Source organism: Caretta caretta, chromosome 1 (assembly GCF_965140235.1).
Source record: "Caretta caretta isolate rCarCar2 chromosome 1, rCarCar1.hap1, whole genome shotgun sequence".
NCBI lineage: Eukaryota > Metazoa > Chordata > Testudines > Cheloniidae > Caretta > Caretta caretta.
The window spans coordinates 290,443,693-290,465,109 of NC_134206.1; the positions used below are offsets into that span (position 1 = coordinate 290,443,693).

A 21,417-nucleotide genomic window follows, 5' to 3' on the forward strand; every position below is an offset into this window, starting at 1 on the left:
CAAAGCGGCTGGATCCAAGCTCTCCCCACCTCTTACTGTTTCCCTGGCTGTTTCCTACCAGGCTTGTCCTGCAGGCTGTTCCTCCAAGTCACTCCTGTTGTCCCCTCCTCCAGAGGGTCTCGTCTCCTGGGTGGCTTTTCACTAGCCTGTTGCTGAAGGTTCTTGTTTTCTGTGGCTTCTCAGCCACCCTGCCCTTCTGCTCTGCAGTCCTTTTACTATTGTAGTTGTTGTGAGTCCACCAGTCAGCCCTAGCTGAGCAAGCAGTTTGTTTCCCTATGAACTCTTTAGTGGCTGAAACAGAATGGGACACCCAGTGACAATCATCTACCACGTATTGCTATCATTGACTAATTTCTCCACTGCCTTTAGGAATATGGAGCATTTTACATTTGCCAAAGTTCCCCTGCTAACTTGTAATTATGCAGCTAAAATATCCCCTGTTCTCCTTTTAATAATTCTTGTCCTTCTTCTGTCACTATTAGGGGAATAAAAATAACAAATATGCTATCCCCATATTCAAGATTACAAATCTACATACTGCATAGCACACGGTAAACCAGTCCCCAGAAGGCCAACAACATTACACGTAGGAGAATTTAGTAAAATAGGTGCTTGCATATTCAATGTATGTATAAAAACATGCAATAAACTAGCCCTCAGAATTAACAAAGATTCACTGCAGCCAGTATCCTACATGCTCTTCTTGCAGAAATACACCAATAATACCCAAAGCCCTAATACACCGTAGTCAAACTCCAGACAAATTTTAGAGACAGGGAAATTTCCAAAGGTTTGGACTCCAGTTCTCAGAAGCATCCAAAAGTTCAGATGTTCAGCCAAACTATCCCAACCAATGAAGGCCTTAACCAACCCCTTTGTCTCCATTCATCCTTGATGTCTTTTAAGATGGAGGTCTGGTGCTTAGTCCTCCCTCCCTTCATACCAGCCTCTTCAAGAGTGCGTCATGTGGCTGTTTCTACCTACATATCCTGGATTTCCGAAAGAGGGAGCTGCCATGCCAGGGCTGCCCCCTCCTCTATCCACAAAGCCTTTTACATGTCCCTCAAGTAGTTGGAAGTGGCAAAGTCTGATCCCTACTGCAGTTAAACTGCAGGAGCCAGAAGCCCTTGCACAGTTGCTAAAGGTTTGGGGTTTGCGCACACCCTAGAAGCTAGGCAGAGAGTATCCCTCTACTGGCAGCAGTGGGCGGCGGGTTTGTGCAAACCCTCCAGTGGAGTTTTATTGTTTGTAAGATTTTATTCATTTTTTGAACTTTGGTGGCACACTTAGACGCTGTACCTACATGAACAAAATATATATTTGGAAGTGTTTCAGCACTATAAGTATTAGGCCCTAATTTCAGTCGAATATCAGAGCTGTCATGAAGGAAGCTGAGGGAGGGAAAGAAGTTGAGTTGTTGGTGATGGGAGAGAGGGATGTGGCTAGTGAGTGGAATAATTGTCATTTGATGTTAAAGAAAGGGGAATGTGTGCAGTTATGAACTGTTAGAAGGTTTGCTTTGCAAGGACTTGGAAACTTCTGGCAGGTAGGTGGAACATCTGATAGCCATATAAATATAGACCCATGTTATCTAAATTTTCAGTCTTCAGACTATTGAAACCAGAGGTTTTTGTCTGTTTGTTTTTCATTCTTACTGCATATGGATGTTTAGTATTTAGTGATTACAAGACATTTGAGTATGAATTTATCTAACTCAGCATGTCTCAAGTTGAAAGAAGTGGTTAGAAAGAAGCTATGGGATGGGTGAATTAACAAAAACATAATTTTCATGAAGTAAAATATAAACATTATCAAGATTTGAGTAGCAAAAGAGAGAATATTCATTCTCATCTCAAAAAGTGCAGAAAACTAGCTTCAAAATCAACTGTCCTCTTGAATGAAACTTCAAAGTGAAAGAGAATAACACTGATGAGCTTGATTTCGCAAGTGAAATATTTTGATGCCATTGTCGTCACTGAATATACTACAGTAATCAGATACTATGGTTACAAGGACAGTAGAAGCACCTAGACAGATACCTAGTCATGGAAACATAATTGTGATCATAACTTTAATCACAGCTCTTTAACATCTGCTTCATTCAAGATGCCAGCCCATCCACAATTCTTCGGCTCCTAAAAAATGGCAAAGATCAACTGGTGATTATGCCATTAAAATAATTGAAGAATTTGAAATAAGACAGAAGCACTTTACCTTAGATATACTCCTCAAGACAGATTTCAACCTGCAAATGAAGAAACAAAAGGAAAAGTTAAAGAACAAAAAGAACTGGATTTGACATTAGTGCAAAATGCCTGGTTGAATATGAGAAGTGATCTGATAATGGCATAAGCAAGAGAAAAATGTGCACCTACTTAAAATATTGATTCTGTGTCTGAAAATAGACCCTCAGAATATTTTGCCTGAGTTGCTGATGATGCCACCCAAAAGGGCAGAGAAAACTATGACATGGAGGTCTTCATGATTTGCTTATAAAATGAAGAAAAATTAGAACTCTCAGATGTAATCATTCTCTGACCTATTCGTGGTTAGTACACTATTTAAATCTCATTGAGAAAGAAGCAATATCTAACACAATCCTAATGAACATTGTAGAAGTTTAAAAAAATTCTTCATCTGCCACCCTCAGTCTTATGGTAGGTTAATTGAAAAAGTTTAAATTGTATGCCAACAAGTCACAAATTTTTGAAAAACAAAAACATTGAAAAAAGCAAAATGGCCTCATAATTTTTAAAGCTATTTTCAACCAAAAAAGTCATTTGAAAAATGTCAGTCATCTGTTTTAGGAGTTTGTATTGATCAAGAGGAGAACTTTGATCAAAATATCGCACCCATTTTACATAGCAAGAGATTCTGCAAATAGGCACTACATTTACAAAATGACTAATGGAGGTTTAAGGGACTTGACAGTTTAAACACTGATGATGCTACTGTCAACATCTCAGGGGAAATTGGCAATAAATTGCCAATCATAGCAATAAAGAATGAACCACACACTCACAAAATCAAAAACCAATTCAGAGAAGTCACAGAATCTTTCTGTTCCATAGCTTACAGAGTTCAACATAAACAAAAAAGTCAAAGGTGAAGCCAGGACAGAAAAAGAAGGCTGAAATATTGCTGATGGAATGTAACCCCAGTTCCTTTCCTCTCTTCTAACATTCAACATGAAGCTCCAGAGATCTTCTCCAAATCTATATTTGTGAACTAGATTGTGGCACAGTTCATTACATCAAAATGGTGGAAAACTGTTGAAGTAAAATTGCAGAAGACAATTGAATTGAATTTGTCAATTTATAAAAATATGTGCACTTCTATCTAGCCAGCTTTGTTTTTCACCAAGCATGTTTTTAGTATATTCAGATTGATTTGGTCAAAACTTTATAGTAGTTTAGATGCCGGGGGAAAAAAGTTGGTAAAAAGATATTGCTAATGAATGACAGATATAAAAGAGTGCCTAAGCAGTTGGTAGACTGGGGACTCCATTATTGCATTCTTGTGTTTTACTTGCAGAATTGTTAGCTTTTCATTTTGGACAGTGTGTGCCTTTTTGTGATTGAGGAAAAGTCCCTTTAAGCCTTCTATGTTTGCCCCTAAAGAGCTGGCTAGCTAAAATTAGACTAAACGGGAAGCTGATGCACTAAACAGGAAGATGATGACCCCCCCAAAAAAAAGAAAAGAAAAGATAAGGAGGGGAGAATTAAGGGAAGCTAATAAGAATACAAGGTACTTTTGGCTGAGGAAGCTGCTTGCGGTTATGGAGTGAGGAGTTTGTCTTTATAATATGTTCATAGTCCATTTCTTTTTTGGGGTGGTGCCTAAGTAGATGAGTGGAAGATAAGTGACATGAAAAAACAGTCTTGAGATCCTGATACAAAACCATTGAAGCCAAAGGACAGACTCCTATTGACTACAGTGGGTATTGAATCAATTTGCAAATTGAGTTTGCAAAATCATATTAACTTGAAACTCAAAGCAAAAAACTAGGCTATAAACCTTAAACTGAAGGAAATGTTTACACAAACCCCAAGGAAGGAAAACCATTGTGATTTTTCTACAGCTGTACTAACAACTTGTAAAATGCAAAACGTATTTAATAACAGGGAGTAACTTTGTCATTTTTTAATGAGTAAAAACAAAGCAAACTGTCCCTCCAATGAGCCATTCAATTTTAGCTAATTCCTTGTAGGCAGAAATGAGCCTTCAAGGAATTTAGAGGAGGAGTGGGTAGTAGCCTAGATTTGTACTGGAAAAACACTTGCAGTGCCATAAGTGCTGGAGTATTTAGGGATACCACTGCAATAGTGCTTCACATGTTTGACTAGAAACAGAACGAATTGGTGCCTGTCCTCTTTGTATAAGATAATAGTGGCTTCCAGTGGCTACATACAAATAATGATAAAAGACCGCATCAGGCAGGGATCAAAGTACCCAAGGGCACCCTACTCCTTTTATGTAGGTATCAGTGTTGAATCTCAAAGTCATTTTTCTTTTGACTTGTGTCGCAGTGCAGTAAGTTGAGATGGAATGGAAATAAAGAGAGAGGAAAAATGTCTGTCCGAAACATAGGCATCTTGCAAGGATAGGGGGAGCTTTCTGTAGGAGTTAAAAGATTGGTCTTTTTGAAGAAGTATATAGAACTTCTTTCCCCAAATATGTTTGTCTATACTGTGGTATAAAGCAGAAAAGGGTGGTTAATTGGTATTACGTAGCTCAAATAGCCTGACATAAATGTTAATGAGAAATATACACCACAGGTGGTGAGATTTCCTACCTGTCGAGGACATTAGCCCTGTTGCTAATGAATAAAATATTAGAGATTTTCAAAGAACCCTACAGGAGCTAGCAGAGCCATAACTAAGCATTTGAGTGCCCAGGGTGAGCAAGTATATTTGCACCCCCTAGAAACGACACATGGTGGGCACCCAGGGTCACATGCCCCCCCCCACCCGCCCCAGATTTCTGCCTTCCATTTAGCACAGATGTTTTAAAAATGTGGGGAGCACCATTTAGCACAGGTTTCAGAGTAACAGCCATGTTAGTCTGTATTCACAAAAAGAAAAGGAATACTTGTGGCACCTTAGAGACTAACCAATTTATTTGAGCATAAGCTTTTGTGAGCTACAGCTCACTTCATCGGATGCATACTGTGGAAAGTGTAGAAGATCTTTTTATATACACACAAAGCATGAAAAAATACCTCCTCCCACCCCACTCTCCTGCTGGTAATAGCTTATCTAAAGTGATCACTCTCCTTACAATGTGTATGATAATCAAGTTGGGCCATTTCCAGCACAAATCCAGGTTTTCTCACACACACCCTCCCCCACACACAAACCCACTCTCCTGTTGGTAATAGCTTATCTAAAGTGACCACTCTCCTTACAATGTGTATGATAATCAAGGTGGGCCATTTCCAGCACAAATCCAGGGTTTAACAAGAACGTCTGAGGAGGGGGGTAGGAAAAAACAAGGGGAAATAGGTTACCTTGCATAATGACTTAGCCACTCCCAGTCTCTATTCAAGCCTAAGTTAATTGTATCAAATTTGCAAATGAATTCCAATTCAACAGTTTCTCGCTAGAGTCTGGATTTGAAGTTTTTTTGTTGTAATATCGCAACTTTCATGTCTGTAATCGCGTGACCAGAGAGATTGAAGTGTTCTCCGACTGGTTGATGAATGTTATAATTCTTGACATCTGATTTGTGTCCATTTATTCTTTTACGTAGAGACTGTCCAGTTTGACCAATGTACATGGCATTTAGCACAGATGTTTTAAAAATGTGGGGAGCAGGGGCGCCATTTCAGATTTTGGGATGGGGAGGCAACTTTCACCATGATTCCAGGGGCTACTTAGGCACCTGAAAACTCTAGTCTTTTTGCCGATAACTTAGAAATTAGCACTGTATCTAATTCCTATATAAAGAAAGAACAAAATGTATTCAAACACCAGTTAAAGCCGTATTTTAAGTTTATATGTAAATTTAGAACAATCAGGAGATAATACAGCAAGATATTCCCAATCTCAAGCCTTGAGGTGGAGTCATAACTGCTCAGCTGTGTCCTGCTATTAAACCAATAAGACTCTCATTCAGCTCAGTTGGTGGTGGAGAGGAGCCTGTGCTTTGGGAATGGGAGGAATCTGTTTCAATCCCTTTGGCCAGGATTGAGTCCCATATGAGGAAGAGGTGCCACAGTCAGCCTGTTGCTCTCGGGGGAGAAATCTGGATTTGGGAGTGACAGAGGAGAAAGATCTGGGTGTATTAGTTGATCACAGGATGACTATGAGCTGCAAATGTGATGAGTCTGTGAAAAAGGCTAATGCAATCCCAGGATGCATCAGGCAAGGTATTTCCAGTAGAGATAGGGAAGTGTTAGTACCATTATACAAGGCACTGGTGAGACCTCATGTGGAAAACTGTGTGCAATTCTGATCTGCCATGTTTAAGAAAGATTAATTAAAACTGGAACAGGTCCAGAGAAGGGCAAATAGGATGATCCAAGGAATGGAAAACCTACCTTATGAGAGGAGACTCAAAGAGTTTGGCTTGTTTAGCCTAACCAAAAGAAGGCTGAGGGGAGATATGATTGCTCTCTATAAATATATCAGAGGGATAAATAGCAGGGAGGGAGAGGAGTTATTTAAGTTAAGCACCAATGTGTACACAAGAACAAATGGTATAAACTGGCCATCAACAAGTTTTGGCTTGCAATTAGGCGAAGGTTTCTAACCATCAGAGGAGTGAAGTTCTGGAACAGCCTTCCAAGGGGAGCAATGGGGGGCAAAAAATCTAACTGGCTTCAAGACTGAGCTTGATAAGTTTATGGAGGGGACGGTATGATGAGACTGCCTACAATGGTATGTAGCCAATTTGTAACTGCTAGTAGTAAATATTCCCCAACAGCCAGTGATGGATACCACATGGTGTGACGGGGGAGCTCTGAGTTATTACAGAGAATTCTCTCTTGAGTGTCTGGCTATTGGGTCTTGCCAAAATACTCAGGGTCCAACTGATCGCCATATTTGGGGTCAGGAAGGAATTTTCCCTTGAGTCAGATTGGCAGAGACCGGGGGAAGGGGGTTTGCCTTCCTCTGCAGCATGGGACACTTGCAGGTTTAAACTAGTGTAAATAGTAGATTCACTGTAACTTGAAGTCATCATGATCTGAGGACTTCAGTAACTCAGCCAGAGATTAGGTGTCTATTACAGGAGTGGGTGGGTGAGGTTTTGTGGTCTGCAATGTGCAGCAGGTCAGATTAGATTATCATGATGGTCCTTTCTGCCCTTAAAATCTATACAGTGGATTATATTAGAAAGCAATTACATTTCTACTGTCTGTGTCTGAATGTCTTTCCCTCTGGTCTGCTCTGTTTTAGTGTCTTTAGCCTCTAGCACTGTTGGTCTGGCTGGGCAGGTTGTCCACACAGAAACCACAGAAGTAGCGCTGACAGCTGACCCCATTGTAGGATTTGGGGTACAGCTCCAAGGTAGCGTGTTTGCCACTGAGACCTTGTCTTCTCCACCTCTGATTTCATATATTGAGTGTGACAGCCCAGCAGAAAGGTGAGGCTCTTTCAGATGATTGCTTCTAACTATATCTTGCTGACAATGCCTGGGGATGGTTTGGTTTGATTGCTTTCAGATTTCTGAGAAATTCTGGACCACTGCTCAGTGGAAACGTAGCACATAATGAACTCCCTGTTCTGATAATAAAATGTTATATACTTGATCAGGTGTAAGACAAATAACAAGCAGCAGTGCCTTTATCTTGCTGATTGCTTCAACAGCAGACTAGAGGCTATATTAATTAAAAAGGAGAGAATCCATTTTTTAAAAAAATCTCTGAAATTCAAAACTAATAAACTCTTTGCAATGGAGGAACCACATCCATCTCTGCTAAGTTTTAGTTCAGATCACAGCATAGGAAATGCTTGACTTTTGAATTATTAATTACTTCTTGGAGCATTTCAACTGCACCTACATACGTTTTTGTAATACCATGGTTTCATGTAGAATCACATTCGTTCTATAGTAGATACAACTGCTAGCTGCCATTGCATAGAATGAGCTGATATATCATCCTTTTTAAAGGTCAGGTGGGATTTATTTTGTATAACTGGATACTGGTTACCTGTACATCCGAAGGCTAATTTTTATTATTGTGTATCAAGGTGTGGGGTTCTACAAATAGGAGACAGAGTAATGGCAATAAATGGAATTCCAACAGAAGACAGCACGTTTGAAGAAGCTAATCAGCTTCTCAGAGACTCTTCCATCACCGGCAAGGTCACTTTAGAAATAGAGTTTGATGTCGCAGGTATGAATGTATATGTATTTTTTGCAACACAGTATTAAGAGTGATTATCACGTGTATTTTATTTGGCAGGCATATGAGGCTGGAACTTTATTTTCACATATGCCATTTCTTTGGGAAGCTGCCCCCCTGAAAATTGTGCCTGTAGGTGCAGCTTTCTCATTGCACATGGCCCTCCTTGGTGTGCTCCAAACCCCAGGGGAAATGACAAATGCTGTAGAAAGTTATGGTGACAGTCCCTCCTCTTTGTTATTTGCAAACGTATTTCTGTCCAGAGTTAGAGTCTTAGCTCAGCAGAATATTACTAAATGTATTTACAATCTCCTGTAGAGTGTTACCTGTTAATGACGTTTTGCTGTTCAGAAAAGTGTTATGTAAACAGTGGGTTAGTGGAGAAATCTTAATGGTTCCATTCTTGAGGTATGGACCAGAAAGAACAACACTAGAATTTAATCTTTAAAAACAACACTGTAAATTATATGCAAAAATTAAATTAAATAAAAGTAAGGAAATGCATAACATTGCCAATGCATCTTTTACTTTCCCATGGCTCCTCACCTTTTTTAAGGTATTGAAGCATGTAGAATACAAAATCACAGATTATATATGTAGTATGCACATTATATAAACAATGTACATCCCAAAACACCCACCAATCCACAATGTATATATAGATAACTTATTTTTTAAATATATTTTAAAATTAATATTATGTATCTATATAAAATATTAAGAACCATTAAGACAGCTCCACTAATTTAGTAATAGCTCCGTAGAAGTCATTACTGTGTCAGTTCTGCAGTGATTTTACATGGTATAAATATTCTTACAAATGGAATTTCATATAATGGTCATGTTATGCAAAATCCCAGCTAAGGGTTGCTGTAGTAATAATTATGAGTGATACCTTATCATGCAAATTTCCATTAAAGTATGGTCAGACTATTGCATATTATCCATACATTTTTATACATAGCCAATGCAATATTCAAAAATAACACCATGCACAACTGGAGAGCAAATTTTAAATCTGTCTGAGGTCACAAATGAAAATGTGTTTTGTGTTGCAAACTTTGGGCCTACTCCTGTTCCCAATAATGCCTATGTCAAAACTCACCAGAGAAGAATCGGACTTCTAGTTGCTAGTGGTATTTATTTACATCTCTAAACCACTGCAACATGCAGTCTGATTTATCTGGGGCAAAGGAGATGCCACAAGTCAGGACTGGGATGTAATGTTGTGTGTTCAAACTTTCATTGCCTCAGCTGGCTCCTTGCTTTCCCTCACTATGCTGTGCTTTTGTTCCTTTACTTTTCCTGAGAAATAAAATCCACTGCAGTTATTTAGGTGAATATTTCAAAATGTCTTAGACCTACACCAAAAAGTGCCTGAAATCAGAAGGACTTATTTTGTGTCTTTTTAATTAAAAGCTACCTGACAACAGTAAGTTTTTCATGTACGTGCACGCACAAAATTGCACCTCAGCTGAGATGATGTGGGCTAAGCCACTGGTAGGCACATGCAGTCTCCATCAGTTGAGATTTAAACCTCAGAATAATGGAGCTACAGACCCTTACCTTATGCAGTGACATTACCATCACTGATATAAAATATGTTGCATGTGTCATGCTCCTTTCACATCAACTCCTACATTGTTTTCATGAAAGGGTAGGTGTGATGTAAGTGTTATTAATGTATTTTCATTGGCTTACACTTAAAACTCCACATCCTTGCAAGTACTGCAGCCTGTAAATCATCTACTTTTCATTACAGAATCAGTCATACCAAGTAGTGGAACATTTCACGTAAAACTACCAAAGAAGCATAACGTGGAGCTTGGCATCACCATAAGTTGTAAGTAATTATGGTTAATTTTAAGCCAACTATTGTAAGGTATTAAATAGCTAAAAGTGGATCATATAATCATGCGCTGTAATCAGTTTCCATTGAAATACCTCTTTGTGTGTGTGCTATTTCCAGCCAGTGTGATGGTTAGCAACATAGGCGTCAACTCTGTGGGTCTGCCAGGGCTGGGGGGAAAAATAGTGGGTGCTGAACACCCACCGGCAGCCAGCTCCATTCCCCCCCCCCGACCCCGCAAGCGCCTCGCACCCGCTGTCAACCCTGCTGATCAGCGCCTCCCCCTTCCTCCCAGTGCCTCCTACCTGCCGCGGATCAGCTGTTCCGCAGCGTGCAGGAGGCGCTGGGAGGGAGGGGGATAAGCGAGGGCAGGGTGTGCTTAGGGGAGCGGGTGGAACGGGACATGAAGAGGCGGGATGGGGACTTGGGGGAAGGGATGGAGTAGGGGCAGGGTGGGGATAGAATGGGGGTGGGGCGAGGCGGGTTGGGGCCTGAGGCAGAGTCAGGGAGTCGAGCACCCCCCGGCACATTAGAAAGTCCGAGCCTCCGGTTAGCAATGCTAATGCTATCTATTATCAAGTATCTCCTTCTAACACATTTGTAGTTTCCGTATTATGTTTATAGCTAGTTGAAGAGGCATGGTCAAGTTTGCCATTACTAAAACATAAGTCAAATTTAAGTTGATATGTGCTCTAATTCAGGAAAGAACTTAAGCAGATGCAAAGTCCCAGTGTAGTCAGTTTAAAAACAGAAGCCAATGGGACTTTGTTACAAGCAAAAGTTCTTCCCTGACAAGGGATGCTTTCTTGCATCAGGGCCAATTTTAGCAAAGCAAGGCCCCCAGTCCTGCAAGAGGTTTCTGTACTGACTTCAGAGGGACTCCTCCTGGGTGCAGGGACCCACACAAGGAGTCATTTGCTGCATCAGGGCCCAAAGGTTATGTGTGGGCTAAGCAAATAGCTTCAAAACTATTTATACATTTAAAATTGTCAGTGCCAGCCGATCAGCACTCATGTGTGACACTTTAATGGCACACCAAAAATGGACACATCATAGAGCAAAATTTAATTTAATTAAGGAAACAGATTTCAGGTCAAAATAATAATGAGAGGAAATTTATTCATTTAATTTTTTTAACACTTTGGCATTGTCATTTTACATTTGAAATAAAATGTTTTTTTTATTTCTAACTTTTTTTAGCAGCCAGTAAAAAGTGGCTCTGGTCTGTAACTTGATCTTGTTAGACCCCGCCCTTGATGCAAGCAGGCACAATCCCATTAAAGTTAATGGGTGTTATGCATAGAGCACGGATGCCAGTGATGAATCTGGCCTGATAGGAATTAAAATTTCATTGCTTTTTGTGGCCTTACTTAGACCATTGGCTTTATTCAGAATTATGTTTATGCAAAATACTTTGTGAAATGTCTGTAGGGGTTTTTTTGTGTTTTAATTTATATTATCAAAGCTTTTAGCAGCACGACAGATTAAAATTAGTCAAAAATTCGGTGAGGAATTTAGCACTATGATTGGCATCTGAAGAACAAATGAGATGCACCACTGTAGGTTCAGATTATTATGTTCCCATTTGTTATATACGTATATCAAGAATTGTTAGACTCGATAAGGAATGCGGTTTGTTGCAAATTAAAGTCATAGATCTGCCAGCAGAAGGAGTGGTAACACATGAAACATTCATACAAATAAAATACTGAACAATGGGAAGACCTAGAAAGAGGTTGTTCTATTTAGTTATTAGACCTTGGCTCAATGTTGATTTCCTGATTATTTATAAAAAATAGATTTTACTTGTATTAATAATGTTATTTATATGTATTTATATGAAGATGTCTTCTTTTCTCTTTCAACTTACTGTAATGCAAAGGTTTTAAAGTGTTTATCCTCCCCCTCATTAACTAAAACTTTGAAAATTTATCTGGTAGATTTCAGACCCTTTGTAAAGCCTTGAATCAGTTGTACTTGTGCTTGGTTTAATACTTTGTTCTGTTCTACCGAATTAACTCAGAAATGAGCCAGTGTGATTTAACAGAGTGAATGTTTTATACTAATTTCACTCAGAGCATTTATAGCACATTAATATCTTCATGCCATTTATTGACATTACTGTCATAATGTTAAATGCTTTCATTTAAAAAACAAAATGAAAATGGCCCAACAAAACAACGGAAGAAACTGCATGCACTGTGGGTGAAATTCAACTCTCCACAAAGCTGGAGCTATCAAGCTTAGAGCATAAATACTACATGAGATCAGGTGATATAATATCCATTTGGGCTAGACATGGGTTAGCACTGTAGACACTCTGTAGTCAATACTCCTGCAGGCACTCTGCTGCAGGAGTCTTCAGGGGTCATTTCTGCTACCCCTCTTGTTCAGTTCATATGTAAAGGTTCTAGAGGAGCTAGTGAGGTACTTAGTCTGAGGTGCCATCGGTATTGTTACTGAGGGCATTCTGCGCCAAAAAAATTAAAATTCTGCGCCAAAAAATTCTGCGCACAATATTTTAAAATTCTGCAAAATTCTGAAAATTTTATTTGTCAAATAAATGTGGAGGCTCCAGCATGGCATTGGGGAGCACAGGCCACCAGCTGCACAGAGGTGGGAGATCACTGTGAAGATCCCCCCGGGACACGGACTCAGTGGTGATGCTGCACCCAATCCTGACACAACGCAAGGAACGGGCCTGCCCCAGAAACACCCCAGGGCCCTGCTTCTCCATGCCAGGTGCACCTGGTGTAGACAGACAGGCTCAGCAAGGCAGGATCCAAGTATGGGGGGATCTAGGGGTGGGTTGAGAGGGTTCTGTGTGGGGCAATCTGATGTGGGCAGCTCAGTGGTGGATCAGGATGCGGGAGGGATCTGCATGCACAAAGGCTTGTTGCGGGGTTCTGGGTGCAATGGTAATGGGACTCTGCAGAGGAGGTCCAGATGAAGGTGTTTCTTCCATTTTTCTTGGTCAATAAATAAGCCTATGTGAAACTACTGCCTGGTTCTCAAAAAGCTTCTGAATCTGGACAAAGTACTCAATGAACGTGAGCTGATTTAGAGTTTTGGAGGAAACCATGTGCAACTCAATTTTGGGGGCTGAATTTCACTTTGTTTAAGATTCATTCAAAATAGAAACTAAGCGGGCACAAATCATAATGAAGTAAAACCAGAAGAAAAGTTCATGTGAAGCCCTGTAAACCAAAGCCACTGGCTTTCACGTAACTGTTATGTCAACTGTCTCTCAATACAATGGGCTTGTCAGATGCTGCTCTAACACACACAATTTTACACTCTTAACCTCCAAAAAGAAGGTCCTAGTTAAGTCTTTCAGGGTTCCCCAAAATTCTTTAATGGGTTACGGGTCCCCTTAGCATCCACCTAGGGCATGTGAAAGGCCTGTTTTCCATTTATATTAATATGCTTTGGATCAGGAACCTAGTCCATAGTCTGCCAAGATAAGTGACTCTATCTTTCATACTGCAGTTAGCACCAATTTCATACCCAATTAACTGCTTCTGGAAATTAAAACTTCTCCATTTTTTAAACCAGGCCACAGAAACTAGAACTGTGTAAATAACTGATTTTCTGGTTCAGGAGCTGAACTAAACACTCTGAGAAAAAATTCCTTTCAGGTTGACCCAAAAAGAAATTGTTCCACTTTTTTTCAGCAAGACAAAAAAGTTGAAAAAAAAATTAGTTTTGAATCAAAACATTTTGTGTGACCCAAAGGATTTGGGTTTGGGTTTTTGTTCTTTTTTACTTTTTGTAAAAATAAAACTGAAGGAAAATTTGATACAAAAAGTCATTTCAAATTGAAACAATTTGTTTAAAAAATGTCGAAACAAATCTTTTCAACGTTTTCAAGTTTGTTTGTTTATTCCAGACAGAATAATTTGGTGAATTCCACTGACTTGAATATGCATTTTTTGGCAAACAATTTTTATCCAGTTTTTTTTCCTAGCTCTAATGGAACCATGTATGACACAACAATATGCTAGGCAATATCATCTTTTTTTAAACAGAGCCATTTCATGGAAATTACTAAGCAGGTCAGCCCTCAGCAATTGTAAGGTGCTTAAATTTGATTTAATTTATTTGCCATCTATATTGATTTTAAACAATGTAGTGGAATATAGATTTTTTCAAGATTGATTTTTGTGACACACCAACTATTTTATCAGAGCCACATATTTTAAAAATACATTGAAAGGTGTTAAAAAGATATATTTGCTAATGTAATATGAAAATTGTAATTTCCTATGTCCTGTATATCATACACCAAAAGATATATAGACCCCAGTCCTGCAAACACTTATGCACATGAATAACCGAGTTCAGTGGCACTCCTCTTATGGGTAAAGTTTCACATATGCATATATTTTTTCAGGATGAGGTCCATATTTATTAAGTATATTTGAACGTTAGTCAAAAAATGTGAAAATCATACACCTTTGGCATAAAAGAACTGTTGCATACTCTCCCACTGTAGAAATTTTAAACTGGAAGAATATTGTGTACACACACACACACACAGTAAAGCCTGTCTTTAGCAGCCACCCTAAAATGAGTGACAAAAACTGTTTATCTATTAGAAGTGGTCTTCAAATAAAAGTGGGGCAGAATTGTGCTTTTTTTGAGATACCTCGTGGTGTTTTCATTATATATTAGAGAAAAGGAGGCTAATTGTGATATTTAGTGTCAAGGAGAAAAATATTTGAGGAGTTGTCTGTTGAATAGTATTTATGTATATGTATGGGTGTATCTATACGTACCATCTATTTTTATTTATTTACTCTGTATTAGCCTTACATTGTACTCAGGTATTGAACCATCTGTTCATGAGCATAAATCAGTTCTTGCAGTGTCTGTTAGTGCGGATACATTTCTGGCATCATCAGAATTTTTATTATTAACCTCCATTCACAGGTGGGCCAGAAAAAAAAATTGTTTCAAGGGGCTTCAAAAGCAGTAGTTGTACAAGGTTTGAGCCTGGAAGCAAATTATCTTGACTCATTTTCCAAAAATCATTATGAGCACTTTATGTTAGGCAAACCTTAAAAATACATAAAAGATTAGCAGGTCATTTATTCTTTTTTGTGCTTATATATCATTAGTAAGATTCTGATACCCTTACTCACAACAAATTGTACCTTACTCCCTGAAGCTAATAGCTCATGGAATAAGAGTAAGGAATGTATATAATATTTCAAGGGTTTGCAGGATTGGGCCCACATCCACAATGTGCAGATTTACTTGACGGCTCTCAGCAGCCCCAAATAAGCCATCATAATATTAATTATGCACTTTTAAGAACAAAAAATAATCAACTGTAAGAACTGCTTACGTATGGATTCAATGAGCTTTTTAGTCCCATTAGTAAACAGTGTTCTCTAACAAGTAGGGGTTATCAAGAGCTGTGCGTCAATGATTTCAGTTTGCTGACTTGGTTTGTGTACAGCCTCTGAATTTTAGTTCGAGTTTTGAGTTCAAACAAAGTTGGAAACTCAAAGCCAAACTCAGCTGCAATTGCCTAGATTTGGCTGGACACTAAAGGGAAAAAACGCTTTTGCCTAGTTTCCCGGCCAAAATCATAATTTGATCCAAGTTTGTTGGAAACGTTTTTGAAAAAAGTTCAAAGATGTTTCAGTGACCACCGCCTGTGTTTCCTGTTTGCAATGATATGTGACAGCAGCAGTAGATTCTGATTTTGTCATAGCAGTAATGTTGAGGGGGCCGTTGCATTATTTGTTCCCATAGATTTCAGGGATTTTTATTTCCCTTTTCTGGTTTCAATAGTAATATCACAGTAGTACACAGCCCAGGGCAGTGAGCCTCCCAGCCCAGGTCGACAGACTCAAGCTCACAGGGCTCGTGATACCACTCTAAAACTCGCTCTGCAGGCGCTGTGCGTCAGGCTGGAGTTCAGACTCTGAAGCCTAGGGGGAGGGAGGTGGGTTTTCAGAGTCTGAGCCACAGCTTCAAAGCACCACATCTACACAGCTATTTTTGGTGCGATAGCATGAGCCTCACAAGTCAGAGTCTGTTAATCTTGCCTGGGAGGCTTGATTCAGCGGACTGTGTAGACAGATCCTTACAGACTAGGGTGACCACCTTTTCAAAAAGCAAAAGCAGGACACATGCACAAACCCCGCTCCCGTCCTCTTCCCCCAAACTCCCACACCCTGCTCCTCCTCATACCTAACCCTAACCCCTCCCCCGGCCAGGTCAAAAGCCAGAGCCAGGCTGTGGTAAGAGCTGCCCAGGCCGCTGTGGGGAGCCCTGGATCTTCCACCTCCCCTGAGTAGGGTGATAGGGTACTTGAGAGCAGTCCCCAACCCATATCTCCACCCCTCGAGGCACGTCGCCCAGGACAGGTGGAGGGTCCAGGACTCCCCACCAGCAGCCTGTGCTCCCTGGGCAGCTCTTACTAGTGCCTGGCCCCAGCTTCTGACCTGGCCAGGTGGTGGGGACTTGGGCAGGGGAGAGGAAGAGCAGGGGGCGGGGCCTTGTGATGAGCTGGGGCTAAGGCCCACCTCAGCCTCCCTCACCGGGAAGAGGCTGGTGCTGCCCCTGAGCCTTGGGCAAGCATGGAGCAGCACTGCAGGTAATCTGGGACAAATGCTGTCCCAGAGTCATTCAACCCAGGACTGGGACATTAGCTCTGCATTTCGGAACTGTCCCACCCAATTTGAGATGGGCAGTCCCCTATTAGAGATCCCAACTGGGGTCAGGGTCTCATATTTTGGCATGGTACAAACACAGGTTGATCAGTAGCTGCACCGAATAGTTTACTATTTAAATAGGTAAGACAAACAATAGATCAGGTACTGGGGCACAGAGACCGCCTATGTGATCTGCCTAAAATTCCAGAAGAAATCTGCAGCAGACCCAGAAAGTGAGCCCAGATCTCCAGAGTCCCAGGCCAGTATCTTAACCACAGGATAGTCTTCCTCTCTGGAATATTAAATGAGTGTAAAAAAATCAAAGGAAATTCCCACATGATGATTACAAATACAAAGTATTAATCATTTAATTTTATTTTAAAGTAGAATAAAAGCAGAATTTCAGCCTCAGCATTGAACTTACCATCTGTATCTTTTTATGCACTCTTATGCACCCTTCAGGTTCCAAACACGCTCTCCAACCTTAACACTAAAAAGGTCCTAGAGCAGTTTTTAAACTAAGGGCTGGGGGAAAGCCAACAGGTGCGGAGGAGCACGTGGTTCGGACATCCCTTAGGGGAGGATCTATTAATAGAGAATATGTCCTAGTGAGGACGATAGGATGGAAAATGATAAAATACAGGCAGGGTCTGATCAGAAACAATCAAACAAAAAAAGAGTCCCATTCAATTACATCGTGTAATGGCAGACAGCTAAAAGGAGACAAGTTTTTAAAGTGCTTATATACCAATGCTAGAAGTCTAAATAATAAAATGGGTGAACTAGAGTGCCTTGAATTAAATGAGGATATTGATATAATAGGCATCACAGAAACTTGGTGGAATGAGGATAATCAATGGGATACAGTTATACCAGGGTACAAAATATATCAGAAGGACAGAACAGTGCTGCTGTGGGAGTGGCATTATATGTGAAAGAAAGCATAGAATCAAATGAAGTAAAATTTGGAAATTAATCAAATTGTACCATAAAATCTCTGGTTTCAGAGTAACAGCCGTGTTAATCTGTATTTGCAAAAAGAAAAGGAGTACTTGTGGCACCTTAGAGACTAACCAATTTATTTGAGCATAAGCTTTCGTGAGCTACAGCTCACTTCATCTCTATGGATAGAAATTTCATGCTCTAATAATAAGAATATAGAGGTAGGGATATATTACCGACCACCTGACCAGAATGATAATAGTGACTGTGAAATGCTCAGGCAGATTAGAGAGGCTATTAAAATAAAAAACTCAATAATAATAATGAGGGATTTCAATTATCTCCATATTGTCTGGGTACATGTCACCTCAGGATGGGATGCAGAGATAAAGTTTCTTGACACCTTAAAGGACTGCTTCTTGGAGCAGCTGATCCTGGAACCCACCAGAGGAAAGGCAATTCTTGATTTAGTCCTAAGTGGAGCACAGGATCTGGTCCAATATAATGAATATAGCTGGACCACTTGGTAATAGTGACCATAATATAATTAAATTTAACATCCCTGTGGTGGGGAAAACACCACAGTGGCCCAACACTGTAGCATCTAATTTCAGAAAGGGAAACTACACAAAAATTAGGAGGTTAGTCATGCATCCGACTCTTCACCCACAAAAGCTCATGCTCCAATACGTCTGTTAGTCTATAAGGTGCCCCAGGACACTTTACCGCTTTTACAGATCCAGACTAACACAGCTACCCCTCTGATACTAGAAATTAAAGGGTACAGTGTCAAAAGTGACAGCTCTGCAAGCTGCGTGAAAACTTTTTAAAGACACTATAATAGAGCTCAACTTAAATGTATACCCCAAATTAGTAAGAGAACCAAAAAAGAGCCCCCGTGGCTAAACAACAAAGTTAAAAGAACAGTGAGGGGCAAAAAGGCATCCTTTAAACAGTGGAAGTTAAATCCTAGTGAAGAAAATAGAAAGGAGCATAAACACTGGCAAATGAAATGTAAAAATACAATTAGGAAGGCCAAAGAAGAATTTGAAGAACAGTTAGCCAAAGACTCAAAAAGTAATAGCAAATTTTTTTGAAGTACATCAGAAGCAGGAAGCCTGCTAAACAACCACTGGGACCACTGGACAATCGAGGTGCTAAAGGAGCACTCAAGGACAATAAGGCCGTTGCGGAGAAACTAAATGAATTCTTTGCATCGGTCTTCACGGCTGAGGATATGAGGGAGATTCCCAAACCTGAGCCATTATTTTTAGGTGACAAATCTGAGGAACTGTCCCAGATTGAGGGATCATTAGAGGAGGTTTTGGAACAAATTGATAAATTAAACAGCAATAAGTCACCAGGACCAGATGGTATTCACCCAAGAGTTCTGAAGCAACTCAAATGTGAAATTGCAGAACTACTAACTGTAGTCTGTAAACTATCATTTAAATCCGCTTCTGTACCAGATGACTGGAGGATCGCTAATGTGATGCCAATTTTTAAAATGGGCTCCAGAGGTGATTCTGGCAATTACAGGCCTATAAGCCTGACTTCAATACTGGGCAAACTGGTTGAAACTATAATAAAGAACAATATTGTCAGACATATAGATGAACATAATTTGTTGAGGAAGAGTCAACATGGTTTTTGTAAAGGGAAATCATGCCTCACCAATCTACTAGAATACTTTGAGGGGGTCAACAAGCATGTGGACCAAGGGGATCCAGTGGATATAGTGTACTTAGATTTTCAGAAAGCCTTTGCCAAGGTCCCTCACCAAAGGCTCTTATGCAAAGTAAGCTGCCATGGGATAAGAGGGAAGGTGCTCTCATGGATTGGTAACTGGTTAAAAGATAGGAAACAAAGGGTAGGTATAAATGGTCAGTTTTCAGAATGGAGGGAGTTAAAAAGTGGTGTCCCCAGGGATCTGTTCTGGGACCAGTCCTATTCTACATTTTCATAAATGATCTGGAAAAAGGGGTAAACGGTGAGGTGGCAAAATTTGCAGATGATACAAAATTACTAAAGATAGTAAAGACACAAGTAGACTGCGAAGAGCTACAAAAGATTCTCTCAAAACTGGGTGTCTGGGCAACAAAATGGCAAATGAAATTTAATGTTGATAAATGCAAAATATTGCACTTTGAAAGGCATAATCCCAACTATACATATATAATGATGGGGTCTAAATTAGCTGTTACCACTCAAGAAAGATATCTTGGAGGCACTGTGGATAGTTTTCTGAAAACATCCACTCAATGTGCAGCGGCAGTCAGAAAAGCGAACAGAATGCTGGGAATAATTAAGAAAGGGATAGAAAATAGGACAGAAAATATCATGTTGCCACTATATAAATCCATGGTATGCCCACATCTTGAAAACTCTGTGCAGATGTGGTCGCCCCATCTCAAAAAAAGATATATTGGAATTGGAAAAGTTTCAGAAAAGGGCAACAAAAATGATGAGGGGTATGGAACGGCTTCCATAAGAGGAGAGATTAATAAGACTGGGACTTTTCAGCTTGGAAAAGAGATGGCTAAGGGGAGATATGATTGAGGTCTATAAAATCATGACTGGTATAGAGAAAGTAGATAAGGAAGTGTTGTTTACTACTTCTCATAACACAAGACCTTGGGGTCACCAAATGAAATTAATAGGCAGCAGGTTTAAAACAAATAAAAGGAAGTATTTCTTCACACAACGCACAGTCGACCTATGGAACTCCTTGCCAGAGGATGTTGTGAAGGCCAAGACCATAACAGGGTTAAAAAAGAACTAGATAAATTCATGGAGGATAGGTCCATCAATGGCTATTAGCCAGGATGGGCAGGAATGGTGTCCCTAGCCTCTATTTGCCAGAAGCTGGGAATGAGCGACAGGGGATGGATCACTTGATGATTACCTGTTCTGTTCATTCCCTCTGGGGCACGTGGCACTGACCACGTTCGCAAGACAGGATACTGGGCTAGATGGACCTTTGCTCTGACCCAGTATGGCCGTTCTTATGTTCTTAGTTCAGAATACAGAGTGTGTAAGGGCTCTCACTGTGCAGCGATCTCAACAGCTACATAAAAAAGAATATACTAAGCATGAAGTTTCAAAAATAGAGCTAAATTTCCATATCGAGCAAAATTCAGAAAAAGCAATATTACGATAGCGTGGTGTTTTCATGTTTTCTTTTTGCAGATCCCATCAGTATGTTTGCTAAAATAATCTAGCAATCGGGAGGCCCAATGATTTCATTGGGACTCTGCACAGGCCTAAGGGTCTCCAGTGAATCCAAAGGCAAGATAGGGTCCTAGATATTAACCTCATCAAAATTCTTTGGTGACAGACATCCCCAGTCAGTTTTAGAATATAAGACTAATCTAAGATTGATTTATATATAAAATAATTATTAAAAGAGGGGCTGGTAGTATCACCTACTTTTAAAATTACCTGACACTTCCCATTATAAGACCCTGCTTTTAATTGCTTATAACTTTGTCATTCTTTAACCAATTGGGCTGAAATTCTCCATGCCAGGTGTCTGCCTTTTTTGGGAGAACTCCAGCCAGGACAATTCAGCTGGTTCCAAGAACAATGCTAGGGGAAGATACAGTGTT

At 40.0% G+C, this 21,417-nt stretch overlaps 1 protein-coding gene across 11 annotated transcripts in view; it reads left to right on the forward strand.

Moving 5' to 3' along the window:
• The window catches only part of GRIP1 (glutamate receptor interacting protein 1), a 560,288-nt gene that overhangs the window by 492,398 nt on the left and 46,473 nt on the right, over positions 1–21,417 (forward strand). For all 11 annotated transcript variants that reach the window (XM_048835827.2, XM_075124374.1, XM_048835829.2 and 8 more), the window contains 3 exons: positions 7,401–7,587; positions 8,196–8,341; positions 10,113–10,193. In XM_048835827.2, coding sequence (XP_048691784.1) covers positions 7,401–7,587; positions 8,196–8,341; positions 10,113–10,193 — 414 coding nt within the window. The remainder of the gene's footprint in view (positions 1–7,400; positions 7,588–8,195; positions 8,342–10,112; positions 10,194–21,417) is intronic.